We start from the raw sequence: 27,658 nt of genomic DNA, 5'->3' as shown, positions 1-27,658 counted from the left end.
AGTCCTGACTGACTGACATTTTCATGTCAGCTTTTTTTAACTGATTTCTTCAAACTTCATTGCACCAGGAACAAAAGGAAGAGTCAGATCTCTCTTCATTCCTCTTAGCTGTGGCTTTTTGTTCCTAGGACAACAGGTAGCTGTGTCAATGCTTCCTGTGTTCTTTCACAGTATCAAGAGATTTGGGAAAAATGTGCCAGCTGAGTTGCAGTGAAGCTGCCCTGGCTCAGCTGGATGTGGAATGGGGAGGCAGTGACATACCATGCAAAATCATTGACTAGCCCCAAAACACTGAAATGAAAACTTTCAGTTAGGGAATTTAGTAGCTGTTACCAAAGGAAATACATCGACTTTTGTGTAACAGGGAATTTGCTGGGAAATGTTCATTTTATTAAGGACTAATAATAATTTTGCCACAGCACTAGAGTTCAATCTTTTCAAATAAATATTGGCATTTAAAAGATCAGGTCAGTTGTCCTTTCTATGCTCCCTCCTGTCTTTTTGTGCACCTGCTCACTGGCTGAGCATGGGAAACTAAAAAGTCCTTGATTCAGAGTAAACACTACTTGGCAACAACTAAAACATCAGTACGTTATCAACATTATTTTCATATTCAATACAAACCACAGCACTGTCCCAGCTACTAAGAAGGAAATTATACCAGCTGAAACCAGGATACAATCCTATCTTCTTTTACCTTGAACAGGCAGCTTTGAGATCTGCTGATACATTTTGTACGGTTTCCTATAAAATTCCTAGTAGCTTAGTTACAGATCTCAGCATATTCAGTATCTTGGCAGTAAACAGCTGAATTCTTCTCTTTGTCACACGGCAGTGATTTCATCTTATTTTGCTGCATGACAGCCAAGACACTACCTTAGTGATCTCACCATGACATTAATATTCCCTGTGTGCTGAAGGTGCAAAGTAAATGTTTCATCTTCAGACAGACCACTATCCTCTCTATTTCAAATCCATGGGCAGCACTTTAAAAAGTCCTAAGAAATTCTGCAGAAGAGGAGGTTAGAACCTCCACTCTGCTTTTCATCTTGCACCACTGGTGCAATAATTCTGCGAAAAGATGAGCTTAAAAAAGGTCAGCCAGATTTGTCTGCACAAAACCAAGTCAGAAGAGGTCATCTAAATTAAACAGTCAGAAAAGTCTGGACTGAGCACTACTGGTAAAACTTGGGCCTCCTCAAATTACCTGATTTCTCCTTGGTAGCTTATGTAGAAGGGAGGGGGAAAAGAGTAAACCAACCAGCAACAACCACCTCTCTACTGCTGTGGCACCCACTGGATCCAGCTGCCTTATGTTGATTGATACTTCCAGGATACTTTAGGCTGTGAAGCCCCTCACTTGGAATCCAACATCAGCACTGTGACTCCAGTTCTATACATTTTAGCAAGTCTTATTCCTTAAAGTTTTGCAAGACTGTGGCAAACTATGACAGAACCTGCACTGTATCCAAATCCTCTCCCAGTGGAAGAACAGACAGTGGTGGACACCAAAGCTGACAGCTTCCTAGGAGGCATCAGTGCCACTGTGCTCGACAGATTTGCCACATGGTTTCTGTTCATACACCCGAGGCTCAAACTATCCTGTCAGCCATGAACCTACATTAAAACACCATTAAAACAGCGTTTCAGACAAGACACGGAGAAAGCTGTGACCACTCAAACCCTGAAGTGTCTGACCTCCTCATATTTCTAAGATCTTACTCAGCTGGGTTTCAGACATAGTCTGAAGTAGAGGCTTATGTCAAATCTGTGATAAGAATCAGTGCCTGTGATGATTTCACTCTATTAACTGCCTAATGACCCTGCTGTTCCTACTGCTTCGTGGGAATGTCTGTAAACAGTATTAATCAGAGATTAATCAGAGAATCTTTGCAGTGGTTCTAGTCATGAAAAACTGGAAGGTTCAAACAGGTGCTGTTCAGGATAATGAGCCTTCGTGAGAAAACATGGACAGAAGTCTGTTGTCAGAGCTGTTTTGTTTTCAACATATCAGGTGCCTTTGTTGACAGAAAAGTAATTTTTTAAATGAATGCTGAGACTAGGTAAGTATGTATTAAGTAGCAATTGCTAGAAAGAAAAAGCAGAAATCAAGTCTAGGGATATTGTCCACTATGAGTGAATGTTCAGTGTGGGATACAGGTTCACAATTAGTTTTATTAGAGCCAGATCAACATTTGGAAGATCAAACGGCAGCTGTCGTAGAAATTTTTTCCATCTGTGTCGGTTTCTTCTTCAATGTAGGGACCTTACAATGATCATTTGCCTTTGTTACTTCGGGACTGCATGGCTGCCTGCACTCCACATGGGCGCCACTTCAGGATCATTTGAAAAATTAAGGTAGTGCAGACTTTTCTACTGAATGAGGCACTGATGATAAATCACTGACATTTCAGAGTCTGCACTGGCTTCCAATGATTTTCTACGATGGACTTCCAAATATTGGCTTTAATCTCTGAAGCCCTTAATGGCAAGAGGCCCAGTTACCTGGGAAATTCTCATTTTGTGCCACATTATCACAGACAGAAATAATAGAAACATTTTATCTGTGCAAATGAGACGAAACGCAAAGCAAACAGCTATCAACTTCTCAAACACTCTGCCTTTTGCGGCTGACAAGTGGGAAACCTTACAAATCTTCTAAGCATTCTTCAAAGTCTGTATTCTCAAAGGCATATATTTAGTGACATTACAAATTGCAGAGATGGAGATTCCAGGATGGTTTGACTTCTAAGAGTAATTTCTAAGTTTGAGGCCTGAACGTAGCTTTTGAGACTGAACATTTAGAATGACAAACTTGCTCCTTTTCCACTGGAGAAAAAGGGAAAAAAAAAAGTAACTTGCTTTGTTTGTTTGCTTTACATTCTGGAAGCTACATGGAGTGTTGACTAGTGGCCAGAGAGACCGATAGTTATCAACCAGAAACTAGCCTGCCCAAGCCAGAAATTACCCTTCCAGTTACTGCCCAAAAGCAAGGTTTTCTTTCAAAACTCTGCAGAGTAATGAAAGATAAATGAAAGTGGCTGCTATTAAAATCGTGGGTTTCATTACAGTGGTGTGATAGCCAGAACATTAAATGTTCTGCAAGGTCGGACCAAAAAAATAAAGGTTCACTGAATTTACATGCTGTAACTAACTGCCTGCTCAGTTCCCTCTCATTTTTCTTACAGCCTTTAAGAACAGTCACAAAAATGCTTAAGCACAGCATAAGGATATGAAACCAAATGTGCCAAGTCCAATAATGACTCGGTGTCAGCTGCCTGATGCATGTGGTTGCACAGCGTTGTAAGAGTAGTTTTAAGTCATTTCCATTCACCCTAAACTGTTCTTCTAGTTCTTGCTGGAGACTGCAATTTAAGCACTCCTCCTTAAATGAAAGCACTGTATCTAGGTGCAGATGGCAACAGTTACAGGCACTAACCAGATGCTGCAGTCTCTAATTTGATTGAAAGGGTATAATTAGACAGCAGAAACACTTCAATGAGAAAGTAACGCACAGAGGAAAGGACAGAAACCACTTAAGTGATGCCAAGATACCCCGGCAGTAACAGAGGCAGGGGCCCACGGATGGAAGGGGCAGAACACCACACTACCTTCTTCAGATGAGAACATTTTTGTTTCCCTGGAGATGCAAATAGGGATTCTATTATCATAGGTTGCCACAGTTCTTCATGTGGGAACACTGATTAAAACCAGAAGAAGCTTCAGGAGATGAAAGACGCAAATATGGCTTCTGTGGTCATTATTAAAAATATTTTTAGCATTGCAATGGTTTTCTTTGAAGATGCAGTTTTATCGATTGAACCAAACGTTCATTTGCGTACTATCACATGATTGGTCAGGGGGAAAAAATATTCCATATTATGCTATGATGCAAAATAAATGCTTTTGGGAAATATAAGGCAGGTTTAGACCTACCCAAGAGAAAAGATAGTGTAGTATTTTCACATTTCAATACTTTTCTCTTCCAATTCATACTAACATAACACAAGCCCTCATCGAAACTATCAGGCTTGTGTACCTATACTGTAGCATTAAAAAAACCCTAAAACACAACAGTTGCTACAAGCTAAAGAAAAAACCTCAGGAAAGAATTATCTTTGTTCAAAATTGTTATTTTCAGAATTGCTAGAAAACAATTTGGAAAACTCCCCGTTTGGTAAATCAGGCAGTTAAATTCTGACGTGATGCTATGAGGACACTTGGTTAGCTGATCATTTTTCCTTTACAGTGTAGGGGCACTCCACATGTATTTCAAAAATCGCACCTTGCTCATTCTACATATTCACATACGCAGACATATAATTGATTAAAGTCCTCAAATGCAATAATTTTTTCTAGTCAGAATGGGAGACTTATTTAGTGTTGGCCCAAGACAGAGAGTAGCCACCGTGACTATTTGAATTATGCCACCTGACATTTGACCAAACCTTGACTTAAGCATCTGTCTGTCTGGTAAGAATGTACATTCCTGGAAATGTACAGACATGCAAAGCTCCTTACTTGTGTTCCCTGGCAGTGTGTGAGCTGTTACATATGTGAATTTGCTACCCTCGTGAAACTTTGATTACTAATCTTCAATCTTATCACTTTTTCATCTCTTTTCCTTTTTTTTTTTTTTTTTTTTTTTTTTTTTTTTTTTTTTTTTTTTTTTTTTTTTTTTTTTTTTCCTTTTTTTTTTTTCCTGTCTTTTAATAAAGGTAAATGCTATCTGACTGGCCAGAGCCTTTCTGGAATATGTTGGAAGCAGGCAAGTTAGGATATGAGCACGAGAGGCAATTCCCATTATTTCTAAATGCTAAAAGTATGCATTTTGTACATCTTTCCTTTCTATTTGTACAACACAAACATGCTATATTAGCTAGAGCTTTGCAGCTGCTGGCTGGTCCTCAGCCACAAGATGCAAACACACTTGCTTGTCTTGTGATTCTTTATCATTTGAAGTAAGAATGCATGATGTGGCCCCATAAGAATTTCTGTCCCTTAATACACCCATTTGTTTTCTTTCTTTGTGAAGATTTAAAACTGTTGTTCCGCTGTCAAGTGTGGCAGATTGAATCCCCTTGGTAATTTTATCGGGATGGGCCACAGCCACTGTGTGGATGGAGAGAGTGGTCAGTTGCACAACCTTTATGGTGTGATATGACAAAGAATGAAAATTTTGCAGCTGGCAGCATGTAATCCCTGTCTCCCTCCCACTTCTTTGGCTCCATCCTGCTTAAATCCATTCACATAACTCTGGAGTTTGAGTTATGCTCTATGCATGTACAAGCATGATATGCTGAAGTGTCTGACTATTTCATCTTCTATCTGCCTGGTTAGAAAGAAGAAGAAACAAAAGAATTGCTTTTTCAAGTATTTCCATGAAACTTGCTTATGGCATATCAACTAGAACTGCTTCTCTGAATCAGCAAGACATAGGCAGAACAAGGTGACAAGAGATACAGGGTTTGTTAGAGAAAGCTGAAATAACAGCTCAAAGGAAAGACTCTTGTGAAGAAAACTAAGGACATGGTAACCCAGTATTGCTAAATGGAAAGAAAACAGAGACAAGAGATTGATAATCATACACATTTCTGACAGGAAAAATTAAATGCATGCTATAAATACAGAAACTAGAAATTATAACTTATTGCATTGGCAATATAAAATAACATTTGTTCACCAAAACTAACAATTGCCAAAGGCATTTCCATCTCTTTGTCCTTGTAATAGAAGACTCACCAAATTCAGACAGTCCTTTAGTGTTAGGCAATCTATTCACCCACCTCTCATTTTTGATTCACTCAAGAAACGTGGTATGGCTGAAGTCTGAATGAACAAATGGCAGTGTCTGAATACAGAAACGTCAGGTGTTTGAATTAATAGAAACACAGTGAAGCAAAAACATTCTGTGAAAAGCAGCGAACTACTATGTGCAAAACCAATTGTTAACTCACCCTAATTTCTGACAGTTGGACTCATTTTACATAAAGCAATTCCAAAAGTTTCTTTCCTCTTAGCAAATGATGGTGGCACAGTCTGTATTTTGACTGCACTTCACAACAAACTTATTAAGACATGCATTAAAAAAAAAAAAGGAGCAGGCGTTAAAAACATACCATATGACAAACTCCTTACAAAAGCAATAGTAATGTTTGTCATCTCAGAATCCTGCTAGCTTCAAGTGCTACCTGACACAGCTGATCTCATTTCAATTCTGTGGGATTAAGGGTCTAGAAGAAGATCCTGATGCAGTTTGCACAGATTAAGAACTCTACAGATTTTGTACACGCCATACAAATTACAGGTTGTGGTTGAAATGCAGATTTTGCATTGTTTCCAGGTTCTTTAGCAGAAGACACATAGATGGCAATGTTTTCTAGATCCATTCTCCTTTGCTACACCTTCATTCAGAGACATTGTATGTTCTACCCTCCTCCCCCTGCCCCAGCTGCTTTTGCTCAGGCATCTCTGTTCTCTTTAGTGACCAAACATTCACACTGGGATATATCCTCCACTTGCTGTCATGCAGCCTGCTGTGAGGGACATGGTCACACATGGAGAGTTCTGTCCACAGTTCTGCACAGAAACCTTACAAGCAAACATTCTTCAACTTAAGCAAAGGAAGGAGTATGTACTATGTGCATCAAACATATCCTAATGGTACAGGGAACAGACTGTTCGAATGGTCTAGATGTGTCCCAGTCCAGGCAGCTCTCTAAACACTTATCTAAAAATACTCCCATGTTTTACTCACTTCAGCCTGGTAGAAGGCTTTTTATTCACAAAAAAAAGTCTATGTAAGTGTTTTCCAAATCTGATAAAGCACGTCTACAAAAACTTGATGAGCAAGTACGTGTTCATGGTGAAAAGAACTGGAGCAAATTCTACGTTATAAGAAGGATCAGCAAATAGAATACACAAAATGTATCTAGAAGGACCAACCATCTGATGGCTGTGACACTATGATCATCTGCCACTGCAGATCTCGCAAAGAATGGCCACTGTTTACCCGAGGACAACTGAGCTACTTGAAGTCACTAGAACAAATGAAATGAGGACAAAGGGGCATAGAGAACTTTTAAGTGAAAAATCACACTAACAGATAGCAAAGCTTCAAGCTTCCCAGACTCCTTGCCTGAACAAGAACCTAAATGTCCATGCTTGACAGGGAGCTGAGGCAGCAAGCTGCAGACAGGCGAGACGGCCACCTTTCAAGCTGTGGCTCTGCAGCCCCGGTTATGCCCTGCTGCCACTGCTTTTTTCATTCCCCAGTGACACACACTGAGTCACACTCTCCTCTCCCTGCAAATGCCTCCATTCCGCAGAGCTAGCTATCAAACCACTTTCATAGAGAGATGTGCTGCTCCTCTTTCTCTCACCTCATGCTTTCATGCAGTTTCCGAGCTCCCAGCTCAGCAAGCACAGAGAGCGCCTCAAACACCCGCAAACTTCACAACAAAAAAAAAACTCCCTGCGTGTTTGCAAGAGCCGCCTCGAGCCCGGGACCCACCAGGCGGGCAGGAAAGGACGTCGTCGCGACCTCGAAGAGGCGCTGCCGGGCGGCAGAGCCCTCCCGCGGGAGGCTGCGGCCAGCTGCGAGCGAGCGGGGCTCGGGGCTCGGCTGCCCGGCTCCCCCGCCGCCCGGCCCTCCAGGAGATCGGGGGGCAGCCCCCAGCGCGCCCCCGCCCCGGCTCCCCGCGGAGCGTCACTCACCGGACAGCGCGGGCTCGCGGCAGCAGCTCAGCGCCAGCCCCGACAAGGCCAGGACGGCGGCGAGGGCCGGAGGCTCCATGGGCAGCCGCCGCCGGGCCGCACCGCGCCCGCAGGACGGAGCCCCGGCGCTCCGGGGGTGGCAGGCGGCCGGGAGGAGCGCAAAGTGCGGGAAGCGGAGGCCCTACAGCATGTGTCCTGTAAGTGCGCCCCGGCGAGGTGCCGAGTGGCAGATGAGGGATCCTATTACCAGCCATGTGACAGGAAAGGATAGAGACCGACATCCCAACCTGCCGCAGCGCGGGACCGCAGAGCTGCCGCTTCCACTCTTGACACCGGCGGGTCCGGGCTGTCGGCCCTCGCCCCCGGCCAGCGCAGGGGCTCCGCGGGGTCCTCCCCGCAGGCCGGGCTGCCCCGCCGCTAGGGAGGCAGGGGCCCGGCGCCCCTCCGCCACACACGCACAGTCCTGCAGCCCAGCAGCGACCCACGCCTCACTCTCGTCACTCCCCTCTGCCTTCTCGCAGCCCGTGTCCCGCTGCGGCCGCCGAAGAGCCCGGGCAGCCGCGGCCTAGCGCCCTCAGCCGCCGCCCCGGCCCCGCGCACGCCCCGCGGCCGGCGGGGGTCCCTCAGGGGCGGGCGGAGCAGAGCGAGCCGCCGCAGCCCCGCTCCCCATCGCCGGGAGCCGCGGGGGCACGGACGGACACGACACAGGAAGAGGACGCTGCAAAGTTCGTGCCATTCCCGTGCTGCTCCCGCCCGCTCTCTGCAGCCTTTCTGGGGGACGCGGCTCCGCTCAGGTGTCCTCGCCGCGCTGCTCTTCAGGGCGTCGCTCTAAAGCTGAACAGGCACCTCCGGCCCTACAGAAATGAGCGGCCGGCGGAGCCGTGCCCGCAGCGCGCTGGGAGGACGCGGCCCGGCTGCAAACCCCCTTCGGCCCAGGGGGAGCAGAGCTGCCACCCGGGCGGGCACAGGGAGATGCTGCTCACGGACAGGCACACGGGCACGGACACCTGAGACATCTGCGGGCAGACGGGGGCACACAGTGATACATCCAGAGCGACAAACACAGAAGCTGAGACCCCCCAACCGAAAGAAAAGGAGCAGCGTTGCTTTGTGACAACGGTGAAGTCGCATGCAGAAAGATAGGGTTTGGGTTAGCAGAGTTTTTTCTCGTCTACATGCAGAGAACAAAAGACAAAATGTCAAGGTGGTAATGTCAAGCTATTGGCTGAACTTATCCAAAGTCTTATTACCTGACCTATAAGATATTTTAGCAATGGCAGCTTTGCTAAAAACCAACCAGCAGAAAAACCCACACTAACGGCAAAGTTGCTTTGTCAGGAAGGAGGGCAAACGTTGTTATTCTTGTAGCACCTGTACATCATTGCTGTGTAATGAAGTGGCACCTGCAATTATCCATAAAGGGAGAGAGCGATTTTCTACTCTGAGAGGGGAAGCAACAAAATACAGTATGTAGGCCTTAACTGTTTTATCAATACAGGGTATGGATATATATCTCACTTTTAACATGCAGAAACCTCCATCATATAAAGCTGTAAGGTTGATTTTGAGAAGAAGAATATGCTTTCATTTCTTTCGGGCTTTGTGACATATAAAAAGCAGAAGAAGGATTCCACATAATAGCATAGCTTTACACAATATTAGCTAAAATTTTAATATTTAATAGTTTTGAGCTGAATTCCTAGTGAATGTAGCTTTTTTAAGCTGATGAAATATTGAAAAACAATACCAGTGTTCTGTTAGCTTGGTGCTATGGTTTTTTTTTTCCTTTCTAGTGATAAATACAGAAATACTTAGTTCGTCACACATACAGTCTTCTCTCCAAGGACTGGGATCCCATTGTGCTCCCATTCACTCAATTTCGATTCCATTTTATTTGGCATTTTGTTCCTTAAGGACACTGGAACAGAGAGGGCTTACAAATTTATAACAGTGTATTGCTTAACAAAGCTCACTAAATCAACCATATCTCCAAAAGGCCATTTCAGTCTTCCAGCATTCCTGAGCAAAACCACTTTCATTCATTGTGCTGCCCTCTTTCTCCACCAATCCTGCACACACAGTTGATATGTGTGTATACATCAGTGGCACTGTTTTCTGTAACTGTAGCACACTGGCAATGGACAACCAGTTGATTGCCAGTGATAATCCCCCAGATTTCTTTCAAAGTTCTTTTTTTGTTATTGTTTTTACAAGACTTTTTTCTTTCTGTTCATATTTCAACTTATTGTATTCAAGGTCACTCATTCTCATTTTGTAATTTTCTTTTTGTGGTTTGTGGTCTCTGTATACAAACAACAACAATGGCAGCTAATAAGTAATGAATAAATAATTTTATATTTCATAATACATAGTCTGAGGCATTTCTTTCAATTTTTCTTGTGCCCATTATAAAGTAAAACCTATACTATTAATTAATTTAGTTTTCCTGTCCATTTGGTACAGGGTAGTTTTGGTATAGTTTGTCCTTGCTTTTTGAAACCACTATGATTTTCCAGTAGTCTGTGAGTTAAAGACCTTAAAAAACCAGGCCAAATGACCAGCAAAAGTGAACAATTCTTACACTGAAAAGAGCTGAACAATACAGAAATTACGTCAGAAACCCTTTGGGTTGTAGGTAAAAGCAAAGGGTTTTTTTTCCTGAAAGGATTCTGGACAAGGCAGTAATTCAGAAATCACTTTTTAATGAAGATAATGAAACACAGTAAAATACATCCAAATACAAATGGTATGCATGTTATGGTTGTTCAAGGAAAGGACTGCAAGTTTTGCAAAACATTTCCAGTGCAGCCAACAGACTTTTTGTTTTGAAGATGGACTCTAATTTGAAAGTTGAATAAAGATGGATTCTTAAAAAGTCATTCTACATTAATGTGGAAGGAAACATATAATTTTCTGAATACTTCCCTTCTCTCCTTTCCAATTGAATCCTTTTAAAATTAGGTGAGAACCAAAAAAAACCGTCACTTTGAATCTCTGTTCAGAGACTTGCAAAATATAAGAATGCTATGTTTAAATACTGTCAATAGATCTACCTCTCTACTGAAACAAACCCCCAAAATCTATAAATTCAGCCTGACCTAGCAGTAGTCCATCTGACTGTGCATCCACTTTCACATCTCTCTAAGCCTTACATGGCCCCAGAGAAGGCAAGTATTTCCCTGATAACTGCTAAGATAGTAGGCTCTTATTCTTTCCATTTTACCAGCTCTTAAGTAAAAGATGAAAAGTACAGAGAAATCATGAACTCTTTCGGTTTGGTCAGAAATCTGGTTCTGCTGGCAAAGATGTGACTGTCAGAAGAAACTACTGCCTGTAACATCGAGACTAATGCTTTCAGAAACGTTGGCTTTTGCTCAGCCTGCCATGATATAATCTCAGGAATTCGATTAGCATTTCCCATACAGTTCAATACTCATTATGTTGATTGCAGAAATCAAATTATATCATACTATACAATACCATTGTTTGTGTTTGGAAAGTTGATATTTGTTGCTGTGGACGGTTTAATCCTCTGCTATGCTTTTTCTGTATTTCATTAAAAACTCCTCTGGAATTCCATTGTCTCTTATTCTACTGGAACTTCTGAAACAAGTTTCTGGTTTCCTTTGTGTCTTGGAAGAAAAAACAAAGTTAAAAAACCCCAAACAAATCAAAGGCTAAAGATGAGTAAAAGTAGTTACCACAGAACAAGGTTACCTTAAGAACAAGGTGAGAAGAATTTTGGGGTTTTTTGAATAGTAATATTGCACCACTGTTAAAAGTACCAGTTCTGTGGAATTCCACTGCATAATACCCCAAACAACAGTATCCCTCCCCTGTCGTACAGTACTGAAAATTCAAAATATTTAAATTACCAAAAACAGTGACTAAATGAGATCTAGCACTCCTTCTATTTGGGCAACATGATGACATTAACAAATACTGAAGGTTTGCTATTATCCCTGTACAACAATCAATTTCCATTTTCTAGTACAATGACCTAAACTATAGGAGGAACTGGGCAAATATCAGTGGTGAGACAACCAGGAAAAAAGTCTGAGTGAGCAGTGGACTTGGGCTTCAGTGGTAAGTTCTGGATCTTAAATTGACTTCTTTTTTTTGGCTAAATGAAACATTTGGCCAAAATATTAATAGACACATTTGCAACTACCTAGCAGCCCTCACAACTAGCTGAGAGAGAAAAGCATAAAGCAGCTTACTGATTTACTGAGGACCTTGGTATTGTGGTTTCCTTCAATTCTAAACACCATGGTATCACTCCCCACCCCACCTCCAGATGTGTTTGAGTGAGAAACTTGTCTTTCACTTTCAGGATAAAAAGGTGTCTGGAGAAAGCCTTCAAAGCCTTGCTTTTCTATTGCTTTGTGGGTGTTGTTGGTTTGGTTTTTTAGTTTGGTGTGGTTTTTTGGGTTTTTTTTTGTGTGTTTTTTTTTTTGTTGTTAAAAGAGAAAGAAATCTAAAAGACTATAACATTAAATAATTGGGATTTTTACATATATTTTTATGGGCTTTGCTGCATTATAAGATACTTCCCTCTATCTTGTTATGTAAGTATGGTCCCAGCTGTGAACACTGAGAGCAGCTCTTTTTTATAGAATCATAGAATAGATTGGAAGGTTCCCCAAAGATCATGTAGTCCCAACCCCCTGCCATGGGCAGGGACACCTTCCACTTGAACAGGTCGCTCGAAGTCCCATCCAACCCAGCCTTGAACATTTCCAGGGATGGGGCAGCCACAGCTGCTCTGGGCAACCTGTGCCAGGGTCTCCCCACCCTCACAGGGAAGAATTTCTTCCTGATGTCTAATCTAAACCTGCCCTCTTTCAATTTGAGGCATTACCCTGGCAAGGACAGTGAAGTGTTTTTCATAAAAGACAGTAGCAGAAAAATACAATGTTTGATTTCTTTGTTGATGAGAAAAATTAATAAAGTGGTCAAAACAGTTGCTATTTCTTTAGGGGGTTCATTTGTGTTTTCAGTTCAGTTGGGGCTTACCTCTCCCTTCTACACAAAAAAGCCAGACGTGCCAGGACTGCAAGACCGACTATTCCAAATACACAGCCAAGAAGAATTAGTTGTTCAATAGCTGAAAAACAGAGACCAAGCATAAAAAACCAGGAAGACTTTGATACATTTATTCCTACCTGTTTGAACATAGTCACAAGATGATTTTTGAAAGTGTACATACAGTGTTAATTTTTCTGTTCTCTGTATTTGTGGAACAAACTGCCTGCCTTGGCATGAGGGTTGATCTCCAGAGGTCCCTTCCAACCCTAACTATTCTGTGATTCTGGTACAGATCAGGAACTCACAGGCTTTCTGCTTTTGACTGTTGGGGCAGGTGGCTGTTGTAAAAGCTGTTGTAACTCAAAGAAAGGATGGCTAGTGGTTAACATGTTGTTGCTTATCCATAAAGGTTCATCACATCTCCATCGTTCTGAATACAATTAATCCCTGCATGTTTTCCAGCTCCTTCCCTCTGATCATTCAGGGCTGCATTTCTGCCCCCTTTTTCTAATGTAAATGTCAGCATCCCTTTTGCTTATTGAGACTGATTGGCTCTTAGCCAGCATGTATGTGGTTGATGGCAGCAGTGGAAAAATGTTCTTAGCTTTCAGCTTGGCAGAGTGTTTTGCCACTGACTTTTTAAGATCTGGCCTTTGCACATTTGTCTGCTGCCCAAACTCACTGTGGTTCATCTTACAAATATCACTAAACGTGCAGCTCTGCATTGGAAACGTACAACAAATTGGTACAGGCCAGCAGAGGCTGATGAAATGTGTCAGCGTGACAGGAATTCATTGCTGAAGTGAGGTGCACTTTGCACATTTCTTTGGAAGGTGCTCAGGATGCAGAATCTGTTGGTATGAATTACTTGATGGAGAATCTGTTCGTATGAATTATTTGATGAGTGCTTTTGGGAACTATTAACTCAGCATTAAAAGTGCTTCAAACAGGCCACCTAGCCTTGCCTCACCTTGGAGCTTTGAAATATTGCCATCTGGAGGACGTTTGGAGTGTACATGGTGAATGATTAAAAAGGAAATTTTGGGTTGTTTTCTGTAGATCACAGAGACAGCCTAACTGCTACTAAATCCAACAGTTCAGGTTAATTTTTAATCTAACAGGACTAACACAAGAGGGGTAATAAATTTTTGTTAGTTATCCCAGGTCCTTTTCTGTAAAGTTTCTCTTCAAGTGCTCATTTTATAATGTGTGGCTCCATAACTCACCCCTCAGGTGGCTCAGACTGGATATATGTTTGCCCCAGTTAGTTGCAAAGAGAGTTAAAACTGTATTAGTGATGACAGAATGAAAGATGACACTAAGTGGTTGGGGGTTGTGCCATAATTTATACTTGAAAAGTAGCTCAAATTATGTGGATACTAAAGGTTTCCAATAACCCATGGTTTCTATTTTTTAGCTAAGTACTATGCTTTCCTGTTTTCCTAAGACTGATTTTGAAATTTATGTTAGGTCATCCACTCAAGAAGCATGCCTGCCAGCTCCTAGCCAACCCTACAGAAAAGGAAGCTTTTAGCCGTAGACCCTTAGAAAGAGTAGATACATTAAATAATTTTTAAAAATATTAAAAACTTCTAAAACCCCACCAAAACCCACAAACCCACCACAAATCACCTGTTATTTAGATTTGAATATTATTCTTTCTGGAAATCCAGAGATCTTATGTCCAATGTTTTCCCAAGTAAAAGAAGTTTTTGTTGTCAAGGGCCATCATGGTGTGCCGAGACTGCCTTATCTGTGATAACGATTTTTTTAATGACAATATGTAACATTTAAAAGGCAACAGACCTATTTTCTGGATGCAACTGGGTGTGGCTCCAGACCAGGCCCCCGATGCTTGGCAAGTTCTTTCCTTTGACCCAGTGAGTTCATAGCCCTGATTGCAGCTGAAACTGATGGTTGAGCCCAGCAGGTAGTTAGTTCCATTCTTTGTTCCATTGATTGGAGGGTCCAGCCAGCCACAAGAGATCACTAGTAAAAGAGACACAGCAAATCTCCATTAAAATGATTCAAATGGCATTTTAGTGGCAACTCATGGAAAGACAAAGACTTTTAGGCTACCTGATACTTCTGATACTTTTTAAATTATTATTAAGTCCAAGGATGACAAGTGAGCGCATAGAAAATGACAATAAAGTTTCTACACTGTGGTGTAGGAAGAAATGGAAAGAAATATATTATGTGTTTGCCTAAGAATTCCTCCAGTGCAGTTTCCCTGGTACAAGGACAATTCCTCCCGTTAAGAGTATTTACAAGTGCATGAATCTACAGTTAAGCAAAGCCTCCTGAAACATTGTTAACTATTTAGATGCCCTGTAGAAATAACTGGAGTGGTGCCCTGTATGGGCCATTCACTTAAGAGTTGGACTCCACAATCCTTGCGAGTCCCTCCCAACTCAGATTCTGTGATCCTATAATGATGCTTTGGGGGACATTGTATCACCTGGCTCCAGATGTTCTACCAACAGCCTGTGATTCTGATGAGATAGTCTCGTGGAATTTCCCACTTGAAGGCTTCTTGTTGTCAGGACATCAAATCTGCAGAACGGGTCAGAGTCACAGAGTGAGACCATCTCTCCTACCAGGGGATCAGCAGGGTCTTCATTTGGGAAGAACACAGGCAGGAAGGAAGCATTGTGCTTCTCCCCATAATAGAAATTGTTCAGTAAGAACTCTGTGTCATAAGTAAAGAGAGAACTTCCATTTTCAATAGCCCCTTGGGAGACAGAAAGAAAGAGAGATTCATATGTAACACTGCTTGCACATATCACCTTCTGCTACTAATCCAAGTGCTTATTTATGTAAATGTAGCTAGAGCTGGAAGGGATCTAGGAAGGCCTACAGGATCCTTCCAGCTCAAGATTATTCTCCTTTTCATATGCAACATCTTAACTTAGCACCAAAGTCAGTGTTTGTTTAACATGGGGTTGGATCATTTTCTTAAAATTAGATCCAAATAATTGCATAGCTGTGATTTTACACAAAGATGGTTTATATGCCTCCTAGCAAAATGGTGATAACAGACAGAGCAACACATTACAAAAGCAAAAACTACAAGCAACACGAATTCTGAGACTATGTGTCCCTAAATGTATCATGTCTGTTATGGCCCTGCTCTTTGTGTTCATTCTGCTAAATCAGAAACTTCCTGAGGTTGAAGCAAGTGAGACTTTTCAGTGTGCTTTGAGTCCTGGGGTATAGTTCCACTGTGCTCAACACAGAGATCAACTGGTAGCCAGAGGGTATTTTTGCATCATATTTTTGGCCCATCTCCTCACCTGATGCCAGGAGGAATGCTGATCAGTCTAATCCTGAGGCTAGGTATAGCAGCCTAATCACTCATTAAATTATAGGAGCCATTTTTTCACACACATCCCCCTGCACCTTTTATTTAAAGAGACAATTATTAAATTGGGATTTAATTTATTATTTTTGAGATTGTCAGCATGGTACATAATGAAAAACATTGCTAACAATCTGGAAAAAGATAGCTGACCCTGGCTGTTGCTGTACTTGCTATGTTCAGCTAAACATAATAGATGATATTTTAAAAGTGTAAGCTGTGAAATATGAGATCTGACTCCTGATGGAACCAAGTGCTGAACACTCTTGTGGTTCTGTCTTCAATCATTCAGCAGTGGGTATATTACCCACTTGGGTAGAGGAGAGTGTATTTCTCTTACTCTCTTCTCTTCCCCCAGTACTGATTGCTTGGCACAGACTTCATTTCCTAGACTTTAAATCACAAGCTGTTTTGAATTTGTAAAGAAAATGTAATAATAGACCAGAGAAATGACTTACAGTTAGCTCCAAACTCAAACAACTGCTGGGGACTTGCATGAACTGGCAAGGTGGTTTTATTCCTGAAGGTGTATTCATCCTCTGTATTGCCATTCATTACCCCAAAGAGACCCTGTGTGTGATTCATAAACTTCTCTGGGAGCAGAACTGTCAGGCTCAGAAATCCTCCTTTTCCCCGTATTTCCACTCCAGACCCAGAAGAGAACATCACTGTGATGTTCTGATCAGGTGTAGAAAAGAGAAAGAGACCTGTAACAATGAGAGGAAGAAGACAAAATACCTCATTATCCACAGTGAACAAACTGTTGTGTTTTAGCATCACTTAAAATCATCGTAAGTTATAAAAATTTCTCATAAAGCTTTTCCTCCCTTACACTTTGAGCTACACTCTGAGAAGCATTTAAATCAGATAACTCTCTTCTTCCTGAACACAGCATAGGTGCTGCCAGTTAGCTGGTGACCAGTATAGCAGGTTCTGGTGTGCTCACCTGAACCACAACTGTTACACTTCTGTGTGGGAGCACAGACAGCCACAGGGTGTTTCCACATGGCATGTTTGATCCATGGCTATTTGGAAGGAGCTGTATAGCCCATAATTCTGGAGGCTCTATTCCTCTATATAGCCCATAATTCTGGAGGCTACATTCCTGCTGTCAACAGTCTCAAAGGCCAGATGAATCCATGCACTGGGCTAGTATAAACACAAGGCCGGGTAGGCAAACTGGATGGAAAGGGCATTCTACCCCATGCTCTCAATTATATTTCTTCCACCAAGGTGCATGTCAGCTGTGCACTGCCATTGATTCAGTCTCAATCTGGCAGCAACCAAGAAAGTCATGTAATAATAAAATAAATCCTACTGAGGTTGGGACACTGCCTGTTCTCTGTTTACTTCTTACATATTTTTTTCTGTGACCTGCAGGCTGTTTTCACAAAAGGACGCTGAAAAGAGAATTGAAATGCATGCATCTAGAGATATTTTTAACTGTACATGGGCTCCACTGGAATACAATAGCTTACAAGGCTGGTATTTGTAACTAACCTTTCAGGTCCATCCAGGTTTGTTCAGAGAAGTTGAGAACCTTCTGGTTTAACAGGACCTCCAGATTCAAATCCTCTGAGTACCGTACTTCAATCACATCAGAGTTGTTCTCCTGCATGGCCACTGCAGACAAGCCTGTCCCCTGAGCTCCAGTTCCTTCCAAATAAAAAAACAAGCCCCCCAAAATACTCAACATGATATAAAGTAAATATAGAAGTTTATAGCAATACAGGAGAAAAAAAAAACCAAACAGGTATTTCTGAAAAATAGTGAAATGAAATTATTTATATTTGAGGGAACAGCTAAGCATATAAGTCACACAAAACCCCACAGTTTACATCTCCTTCCAATACATTGAAAGAATAATGTTTAGTGCTAAAAAGGACTGGAAATTTCAAATTCTTTATCCTAATGGCAGTGGCTACACTATATAAGAAGGTTGGCTGATCTCCTTCACATTCATTACTGTGAGTAAGGCTTGGGAAAACTGGACGATAATTTCAGGGAGGGCATGACAAAAAAAGGAAACAGAATAAAACAAAAATTTAAGAAACTGATCTTCAGAAGAAACTGCTCAGTGACTCATGCTACTTTTGCCATAAACACACTAAAATCTGTCAAGGGAAAAACATTTCCTTGATAATCTCTGTCCTATCCAATGTGATACTCAGTATAAGTTGTATATCTACATGGGTGCTGAAATGCACAGACAATTTTTAGTTCATCCATATAATTGTACCAGAAGTACCAAATCCTTGAAGTGCACCCTTAAGGCCAGCTGGAATATTCTTTCCTGAGGCATGATCCCATTATGCTCTTTCCCACTCTACTTTTCCCCCACTTTAAAATGCAGTTGTATGACAATCTCCTTCTTACAGGCTGGTTTGCAATTTGCCCTTTCAAATTATGAAGGCCACAGGTACATCCAGAAAGCTTCTTCTGCCCTAGGCTTCATTTTATGAACAAGCCAACAGATTGAGACCATCAGGCCTTTTGAATAACCAACTTCTCACCACACATTCTGTACTTTTCTGCTACCTTGAGGTGCTCAGAAAGAATTTTTTCCCCATCCAAAGTATGTTTCCTCAGCTCATCGTGAACATTTTTGCTCTGTTAACACACACATGCATATAGATCTAACACAGAAAGAAAATAAATCAGGGCACACACTTACATGCTTTCTCTTCATTTTCAGCTACAATACTATCAAAATGCAGCAGCTGGCAGCTATGCCTATTGACTGATTTCTAGAGCTGACCTTATGTTTCCTTACAGATGAGAATGGATATGGAGAGAAAATAAGATTTTTTTGAGCTCTTAAACATAGCAGAACACCTTATACTTCCACTATTCACACCCAATAAAACCAGTAATCAAATTCAATTAGGAAGTTTTTTTTTCGTGAACATGTTGTCTGCCTTCTGATTATCTTCAAAACGGTGACCTTTCACAAATGGCCAAAATAGGAGAAGACTAGAGACAATAGGAGGAATGCTGTAAAGTGCAAATCAAGCAACCTCAGAAGCTTTTATTTGTCACCACTGCTTTCTCTTGCCGACTCACCATTGGGAAGGCGTCCCTGCTGAGTCCTCCCTTGCACTCTTAGGGATGTGAGATCAGACTCTACCAACACATATTCTCCCAGGCCATTGAAGGTGAAGTTCAGACCATCAAATGTCAAGAAATGAGGATCCCCAAAAGCAGATGCTATTTTTGAAAGCAAAACGAGAAATAAGAACAAGCAAAAATCACAAGCCATTACTCCTCTTAAGCTCAGGAGAAACAAAAATAAATCTCATTGTGGTGATCTGAAGAATGGCATTTAAACACAGGAAAAATTGTGATTTTAAACACAGGTAAATGTGATATGAGGAACAGCCATGAGAACCTTGAACAACAAGAAATGTAATTCCAGTTACTTCCATATTCTTTGGCCAACATTCAGGGCTGCACTTTAAGAGGCCGCTTTTCCCAACACCTTTGATGGGGTTTCTCTAAGCATTCGTGACCCCCTGCTACCTCCTGCAGTGCCCTCTGCAGTTTTCTCTTTTTTTCCTGCTGCAAACTGCTGCCTCTGCACTTTCCTTATTTATGGGAGGCCGTGTCCTGCTGGACACCTCAGCATCCTTGCAGAATAGAAGGCAAGACGTGGCAGCAACAGAGACACGGCAAGACTTGAGGACTGACTTAAGAGCAAGGGGCAGGAGAAACAAACACACCATAAATGGTAAAACTTCCTTATTTCATATGAATAACATTTTTCAGCATGACAGCTTTCCTAACTACTGCCCACCTGTCTTAAACCATAAACCCTAACCATCCTTGTTCTGAAAAAGTGTTCACTGATGGCAGAAAGTCATGGGCACTGACTACTAAGCTTTGGCTATTTAGGTTCTAGGGGTTAATGAGATACTCAACAGCAGAAAATTTTGCAGGACAATTAAAAAACAAATACAGGTTTTCTAACTGATAGATCAACAGAAACCTTGCATGGAATTTTGCCACAGAACACTGTACCCTCACCATTGTCAACTCATACATGTACATATACAAATATTCTAAAAGCCAACACTGTATCAAAAGGCTACACTCCAGAATGCAATTATGAAGCCCTTACCAGCTCGAGGCGGGCGATACGTCCTGCAGTCACTAGAGGGACGCCTTTTCATATAGAACTGACAATTATCAGACCACAGGCAGCAGTAATAGAAGCTGATAACGTCATAAAGCCAATGGGAAAAGCCAGGTATCCGGGGAGGCTTCATGAAAGGTGGTGAACCCCAGTCATGGCCTCGATCAGGGGTGCTGCCTCCTGTGGAGTCATGTGTGAGGATCTGTGTTCCCGTGGAGTCGTAGCAGCACTGCTGTCCTGCTCCGTACTGGGGACTGATTGACAGAAGCAGCGAGAAAGTCATCATTCAGCTCTGTGAGGTTCCTTTGTGTTTAGGGGTTCCCTATTGCCTTTTTATGGAGACAGCCAAACGTTTCGGGTGGCAAGCTTTATATGATGTCTTGTTAGACTTCACCTTGCCCCCTCTCGGTTCTTATTAATTAGAGCAGGGTAGGGACAGGGAGGGAAGGGGTTTTAGCCAAGGCAGGAAGGAAGGCCCTGGTTAAAAGGTCTTCTGTAGGCCTTACAGCTACACAAACATAGCACTTTTTGAAGTTGTTCTGATAGAAATAGTGCAAAGATTACCTTGTTGAACTTAATTAGACCAACACAGAAAAGGCTTAATTAGGCTTATTCAAATCTATTCTACAGATAGGCTCCTGTTTATGTATCCTAAGGTTTCACATGCTGCAATTTATTGTTTATTAAATCTAAGGCCTTAACTTCATCTCAGCAATGAGGGTCAGTATACGAGTAAGAGGGAAACAGTGGTTGCTATGAACCTGAGTTGAGATGCCAGAGACCTTTGTGCCTTCTGTGATGCTGCTGTCCGTTCTGAGACGGAATAAAAAAAAAAAAGCAATTTAAAAAATTTTCTCTACCTGGCTTGAATGGCTCTTACACAATGCACAGCACCAGGGTGGTAAGTGCACACACTCCCCTTCTCAATGTCGCAGCCATAATCTGTCTGGAAAAGATCAATGTTCACACTTAATGGGGTTCTTTCCCCCTTGTCCTTTCTATTTACATGTCCTCCCCTCACCCTTTGTATCTGACACGTGTAAAATCTACATGAACTGGTTGAGGCTGTGTGTTCAATAGCATAGAATGACAGGAAAAACAGTGAATTTAATACTGGAGTGTCTGGAGCAACAGGCCTGACCTGAGCATTCTGCAGTCTGTTACAGCAGACACTGAAGAACAAACGCAGCTAGATGGGGATTCAGCTGTAAGAGTTGAAGAACTCTGCTCTCAGCTCCACAGAGCTCACTGTCCTCCATGTGTGTTTGCTGTCTACCACTGGAATTACTGTCTGAATTCCCTGTTTGAAGGTAATTTCCATGTGCTGTCCTACAGGCACTTCTTTTATTCATACTACCCGGATAAGCTGTAGTTGCCTCTGCTACTTGCACTGCTACTCGTGAAAGTTTAAATATAATTTAATTGCCTTCTAATGTTTAGAGAGGCAATGGGGGTGTGTATGGAATATGGCATTCCCTAAGGTTCTGCTTGGAACTGTAATAAGCCAAAGAGATCAATCAATAACTTACATGGAACCTGCCAGTGTCAGCTCTTGCCTGTGCCAAAGTGCAAGGGCAGTCTATAATTTCTTCCTTGAAGTTTGGAAGCTTCTCTTCCTTTCTGTCCCATTCCATACATTTTGCAGTTGCCCATGCACTTGGGTCATTCCTGAAGTCTTTCCCAAGGTGCCAAGCCAGTGCATGGTCATTGCTCCACAGTGATGGAATGTTGCTAGAAAACAAAAAAAAAAACCACCAAGAAATAGATCTGAGAGCTGAACAAACACTGTTTTTACAGTAACACTGTCAAATCACTACCTATAATTACGAAGTATCTTTTAACTTGCAAGATGTTATTTCATTACAAAGCCCATTGCTTTCTTTTTCCTGGAAAATGTTATGGCCAATCAAAATTTTCCAAATTCAGGAAGTGAGAGGGCATCATGCAGCAAGTACTACACAATAATCAGAAAACATTTTAGTATCTGTGATTCTGGTTTACCTGGATCCTTTCAGAGACAGGTTTTCTATTCAAGCCTTTTGACACTGTAGTTCCATTTAGCACAGAATGAAGAACATCTGGATTCTCTAACAAAACACAACCCTGTGCCCCAGTAGTACCAGGGCTAATGGCAACAGATGGGGAAAAACCATTCAGAATCCATGAAATATTCCAAAGCTACTTCCCTTTCTACCCATGAAAAAATATCATATAAAAAGTGTAATAAAAATCCCTCTAGAAGGAGAAAAGGTTATCCTTCTCTGGGTAGTGACTCCTAAATGCTAAGAAAGGTTCTGATCTATTAGCAACATGTTAGAACTCTGAAGAGGTGGCATTTATATATTCACAGAATCTACACCACCTACATCAAACACTGAAGATGTGAAAGAATTATGAAGGGATATGCAAGGTCAGAATATGTATGGAGCACTTACAGAGCTAATTCACCAAAAAACATGAGAAAATATACAATGAAACAAAAGGAAGTGGACATAAAATTTGTAGGAATCCAAAAGGCTGCATACAAAATAGAAAAAAAAATTAAATGCAGAGGAAAGCCTGTGCCTGTAGTGACCGAAGTTTCACAGCTAGGGAATCCTCTACAGGTGTGCCCAAAAAATCAGCAGATCTTAGTCTGCTGAGGGTACTGGGTTTGGCTGGGGTGGAGTAATTTTCTTCAGGCAGCCCATTTAGTGCCATGGCTTAGATTTGTGACCAAACAGTGCTGATAACACAGAGTGTTTTAGCTACTGCCCAACAGTGCTTGCACGGTGTCAGGGTCCTCTGTGTTTCTCATGCCGGCCCCCAGGAAACAGGCTAGGCCTTGTCAAGAGTCTAGGAGGGGACAGAGCCATGACAGCCAACCCAAACTGGCCACAGGTATATTCCTCACACCATTCCACTTCATGCCCATCAATAAAACCGCAGCAGAGCTCTCCCAAAGCAGCCCTTACGGGGTGACTGAGCGTGCATCGCTCTGCTTGTGGCAGGTGGTTACTGGTTGCCTTTGCCTTACTCCCTCTCTGCCCATGCCCTTCTTTACTCAGTAAACTGTCTTTATCTTCACCCATGAGTTTTTCCCACTTTTGCCCTTCCAATTCTCTCCCCCTTTTTTCATGTGAAATGGAGCCTGAGTCCCAGTTTTAAATGCCAAAGGATATAACAACTTTACTTCAGGAAGCAATAATAAGGTACCTATGATTAACGAGTGTTGTGATGCACTTGCCTCTGCCCATCAGAATAGCTGCTGGGTGTAATCCTCAAAATTCCAAAGTCCCACGTACTGTAATTTCCTTCAGCAGGTACAGGAGTAAAAGTAAGTTTCCCTGTATTGGGGATTTTTCTGGCCAAAGTATAAAGATATTTCCATTCAGCCATCCAGTTTTCTGAGTAACTGTCACCTGTCAGATAGAGGAAGAAAATGGTTTTGGACACTGGGAAAGAAAAATTACCACAAGATTGAAATTAGATGTCTCCACTTATGTAAATGAAGAGGAAAAGCTGACATTACTGTCCTGAGTTACTTATACTTGCAGATCTCTTCTTGAGGCCTCAGTGAAAGCGGTCACATGCTGTGCAGAGTTCTGCACATAAGTCATGCAATGACTTATGATAAATGCTGGTGCACAGGTAGGAAAGGTATCACTTTACCTGTTTCATGGTATCCCCAGACTTCTATGTTGACCTGAGTTTCTGCAAGTGCCTGAGGTGTCCAGGTAACAGTTAAGTTTCCATAAGTGTTGGGGGTACCGTAGTATTGCCACTTTGTCTCATTCACCAAAGTACATTTTTCTTCATCTGAAACCTTGCTGTGATGTACTGCAGTACAGAGCAGAAAAAAAAGGACTAATGACTTCTGCTTTGCATAGTTCTGAAAAGTGCTTCTGTGTTATTTAAGATTTAGCAGTATTTCCCCTGTGTATGTTTGACACAGTAAAGGATGCACAACATAAAGAGAGTAAGCTGAAGCTGAGCCCTTACTAATGTTTGAACACCACAGGGCAGTTATTTTCTAATAGAAGTAGTGACAAAAAGGTAACTGTTTTGGTCAACATCATTTTCAAGCAGGACTTTTTATGAGTCGATGCTCAGAACCCAATTGCCATAGAAGTTCATCTCTCAAAAGATGAATTAACATGAGGACAGCAAGAATTACTTCTCTGAGGTCTGCTAAGGAAGAAGAAAAATTATCAAAAAGGAAAGGTTATATAATCTTGCATCCATGGAGGAAGAAGAGGAATGATGTAAATTTAAGTCACCTGATAACCACGTTCCAGAGTAGGGGAACGACAACCCATTATCTATAGACACTTCAAAAGGGATGAAACCAGTCTCATAAAGCAACGGGGAGATGCAGTGGGCTTTCCCATCCTCAGCAATATAGCCTCTGGTTTCGATTTTCTCCTTGAACCTGTAGGTGTTGAAAGCACTCTTCAGTGTCACCATTGAGAGAAGGAGAATTCTGAATGTCTCAGTTGTGTTTCATCAAGCAACCTCGTGCCATGAGCAGATCATTTCAAGTCCCATCTGTTCAAGTTCAAGTTTTGCTTGTAGCAGTGGATATCAACTGGAAAAATTTGTGCTTATTTCACCAGTGTGGAGCCTGCTGTGCGCTGCACAAATACACAGCAATCTACAAGCCTTCAATGTACTGTTTAATTACTGGGGGAGGGAGAAATTATGAATTAGCAGAATAATGATTGTATCACACAATAACTTGACTTGAATGAAATGATCCTGCGTAGAAACACAGTCAATATGTACCCTTGAGAGGGAGGTTCAGCAGAACTTTTGTGTGCTTCAGGACTTGAGCAACTTTACAAAGTTTTCACTCCTGTATAGACTAGTATTGTTTTGTGGTAATTACCTGTAGTTGGAAAGTGAGATTATATAAAATCATGGCCCATCTGCATGTTAGCACCCACCTGCATGTTAGCACCCACCTGCATGTTAGCATAGAAGAGGTATTAAAAGCTGTATTTTCAAGCAAAAAAGCTTTGCCTCCCATCAGAGATCCTGAGTATGGAGAAATCTGCAGACAAAATTCTTTATAATCAGGGCAGCAATTCCCCAAGGACTGGCATGTCACCTGGCAAGAACAGGTAGTAAGGGGCTTCCCACATTGCTGTGAGCAAGAGTCTTGAGCTCCTTTAAAAGAAATAAAAAACATCGACAGGAACGTTACTGAACTCTTCTAGATTTCTCTGAAACAGAAGTATATAATCTAAAGGACTACTGTAAATCAATAAAGTATGCTAGTTATGTTATTTCAGGAATGTATTTAGGTGAAGGCTGTAATCACCTGCATGTTAGGGCTGCTCCATTTTGAATAGGAAAACACACTTATTTATCTCTGAGCCACTACATAATTTCATCAGTTCCATGGGTATTTTTACATGCAAGAGACAGATAAATCTCCAAGCAGCCCTTCAGCGAGTGTCACTAATTACAGTTAAGTCCTAAACATATCAGAATGGGGTTCCCTCACCATCAACCCTGAGAGGGAATCAATCAGAATGGAAGATTAGAGCTCCTGGAAAGTTAACATCAGCAACAAGATGTGCTCCAGTATGAGATTATTAAAAGCTCCTGAATTTTCTTTCTTTTGTGCATTTCATTTAATCCTGACCTTGACAAGGCAGCTGTTGTGATGACTGGGTACACAGACAGGAGACTGGGCTCTTGGCTTGGGCCTGGCTGAGGTCCAGCTGAACAGACCAGCACTACTCACCAGACATCACATGAAAAATTACCCAACAAATAAAACAGTGAGAAGACAACAGACATAACAGTAACACTGTGAAGAACAGCTGGATTTCACAAACAGTTAAGGGTGACAGTGAGATGGACAAGCTGCACAGGCAACTGGGAGCACCGAGGAGCTTTTGTGGAAGTGGAATCTTGCAAGGGCAACAATGCTTGGGGACTGTATCAATAATACCATGCAATACCATGACCTAGGTAGGTATCCAAAATTCTAAATTTGCACATGGATGTTGCAACATTGGAACAAATTATGAAAAAGTTATTAGGGGAGGGTTGCTTATTTGGGAGGACACAAACAAAAAAGAAAAGTAGGGTGGTGAAGAACAAGCATGGGGAAAGGGAAAGAAGGGAGGCAGATGTGCTTGTTCAATATGGGGAGCTAGAAGGTTTTTCTGTCTTTAAATATATTTACTGCATTCTCCAGATTGTCTGTTTACTTACAGACAAGATCCACTGACCTGCTGGAAATTACAGAGGAAGGAAATGAAAATGACACCATGCTGACAAAAGCTGGCTTGTGAGCCTTTGCTTTAACTTGTACAAATGGTATCAGCAATTTCTTACTGACATGTGTATTCTGAACAGAAATTAAATACGTTTGTAAACAAAAGCAGCAGAATTTTTGAAAATCACTCACCTGCATTCCGAAGAGCAGTAAGGGTGAAGAGAATGAAGAAAGAAACAATTATGCCAAAGAGTTTCATATTTTGTCCAGATGATTCAGGATGGCTGATTTCAGTAGTCTTTGTGCCAGTCTGAGAAAAGCCTTTTATAGAAACAGGCGTCCAGAAATAAACAAGATTCTCGCTGTTCAAAGGTTTGTTGTAAACTACTGAAGCAAGACAAATCGAATGAAATGTTCCTTTTCAGAGGTCATGTCCAATTCAGGAGCAGATAGAGGGGGTGGGGGAAGTAGTCACTTCAACTACCTACACGTTATTTTAATAGTTAAGTTTTTCTGAAATGGATGTTTATTGTTTTTAGCAACATTACTGCTTCAAAGTTCAAGACCACAGAGTCATTGGCACTGGGTCTATGCTTTAATTTTACTGGAAGAATTAAAACCAGTTATCAGTTAGAAGAATGATAAAGAATAGCTGCTGACAGTACAGCTTTGCTCAGGAGATAACGAGGCATTGAGAAAGGGCGATTACTGCACGGTATGTGCCAGCACGAGGGTTGTAAACGAGAGAGGCAAAAAGATATTCTGAGAAAGGTGTAATTGGGAATGGTGGGTTAATATTGGAGCTACGAAATGGGCTACAGAATCTTTCAGACAGAAGCACAAGGATATTGTGGAAAGGAAGTAGGACAGCACAGATGCACTAACAGCCAAAATCAGAACAGGGACTTTACCATGGAGGGTTTTTAGGGGATACTGAAAGAAAGAAAGCAAAGCCCATTGATATGATATCAGCAATAAAATATCAGTAAAATATCAGCACATAAGAACCTCCTCGGCCTTGATTATACCCAGGGCAGAGTAGAGTTTGGAATGATGACAGGCAGTTTGGGGAAGCAAGGCTATTCAGGACCAGATAACCATATCAGCAGTATCATGTAAAGCTGTGATAATTCTGGTATATATGTAGCAAAACGGGGACCAGGGGTCAGAAATAATTAGAGGCACATTGCTTAGCTGAAAGGCATTCAGG

At 41.7% G+C, this 27,658-nt stretch overlaps 2 protein-coding genes across 5 annotated transcripts in view; both read right to left on the bottom strand.

The window, feature by feature from the left end:
- The window catches only part of KREMEN1 (kringle containing transmembrane protein 1), a 29,240-nt gene extending 21,375 nt beyond the window's left edge, over positions 1-7,865 (bottom strand). For both annotated transcript variants that reach the window (XM_027892097.1, XM_027892096.1), the window contains exon 1: positions 7,717-7,865. In XM_027892097.1, coding sequence (XP_027747898.1) covers positions 7,717-7,795 — 79 coding nt within the window. In that variant the 5' untranslated portion in view covers positions 7,796-7,865. The remainder of the gene's footprint in view (positions 1-7,716) is intronic.
- SUSD2 (sushi domain containing 2) lies at positions 1,705-27,357 on the bottom strand. Of its 3 annotated transcripts, XM_027892088.1 has the most exons (16): positions 26,641-27,055; positions 25,181-25,385; positions 24,497-24,648; positions 23,889-24,056; positions 23,464-23,638; positions 21,767-21,968; positions 21,098-21,183; positions 20,223-20,491; positions 19,169-19,312; positions 17,606-17,761; positions 16,564-16,812; positions 15,206-15,478; positions 14,551-14,733; positions 12,733-12,823; positions 11,063-11,348; positions 1,705-1,717 (listed from the first exon to the last, which is right to left on the bottom strand). In XM_027892088.1, exons 1-15 carry the CDS (start codon positions 26,705-26,707, stop codon positions 11,303-11,305), a joined length of 2,466 nt encoding a protein of 821 aa, XP_027747889.1. In that variant the 5' UTR covers positions 26,708-27,055; the 3' UTR covers positions 1,705-1,717; positions 11,063-11,302. The 3 variants fall into 3 exon arrangements, with proteins under 3 accessions (XP_027747889.1, XP_027747890.1, XP_027747891.1); XM_027892089.1 differs by lacking the exon at positions 1,705-1,717 and having other exon boundaries at positions 11,324-11,348; positions 14,551-14,642; positions 26,641-27,357; XM_027892090.1 differs by lacking the exons at positions 1,705-1,717; positions 11,063-11,348 and having other exon boundaries at positions 12,722-12,823; positions 14,551-14,642; positions 26,641-27,357.
- Between the last annotated feature and the right edge of the window lie 301 nt (positions 27,358-27,658).

The sequence above is a fragment of the Empidonax traillii genome, unplaced genomic scaffold, assembly GCF_003031625.1.
Source record: "Empidonax traillii isolate 1590-97213 ecotype Southwest subspecies unplaced genomic scaffold, ASM303162v1 scaffold338:size1951571, whole genome shotgun sequence".
Lineage (NCBI taxonomy): Eukaryota > Metazoa > Chordata > Aves > Passeriformes > Tyrannidae > Empidonax > Empidonax traillii.
The sequence above is the reverse complement of the archived record's forward strand: the minus strand, read 5'-3'. Positions and strand labels throughout refer to the sequence as shown.

Excerpts from the sequence above, each read along its gene's own strand:
- SUSD2 (XM_027892088.1), bottom strand. The coding sequence starts at position 26,707 with ATGAAACTCTTTGGCATAATTGTTTCTTTCTTCATTCTCTTCACCCTT. Across the intron at positions 23,639-23,888 it reads CTGGGGATACCATGAAACAG|GTGACAGTTACTCAGAAAAC; the intron begins GTAAAGTGATAC and ends TCTATCTGACAG. Across the intron at positions 14,734-15,205 it reads GGTAGAACATCTGGAGCCAG|TGATCTCTTGTGGCTGGCTG; the intron begins GTGATACAATGT and ends CTCTTTTACTAG.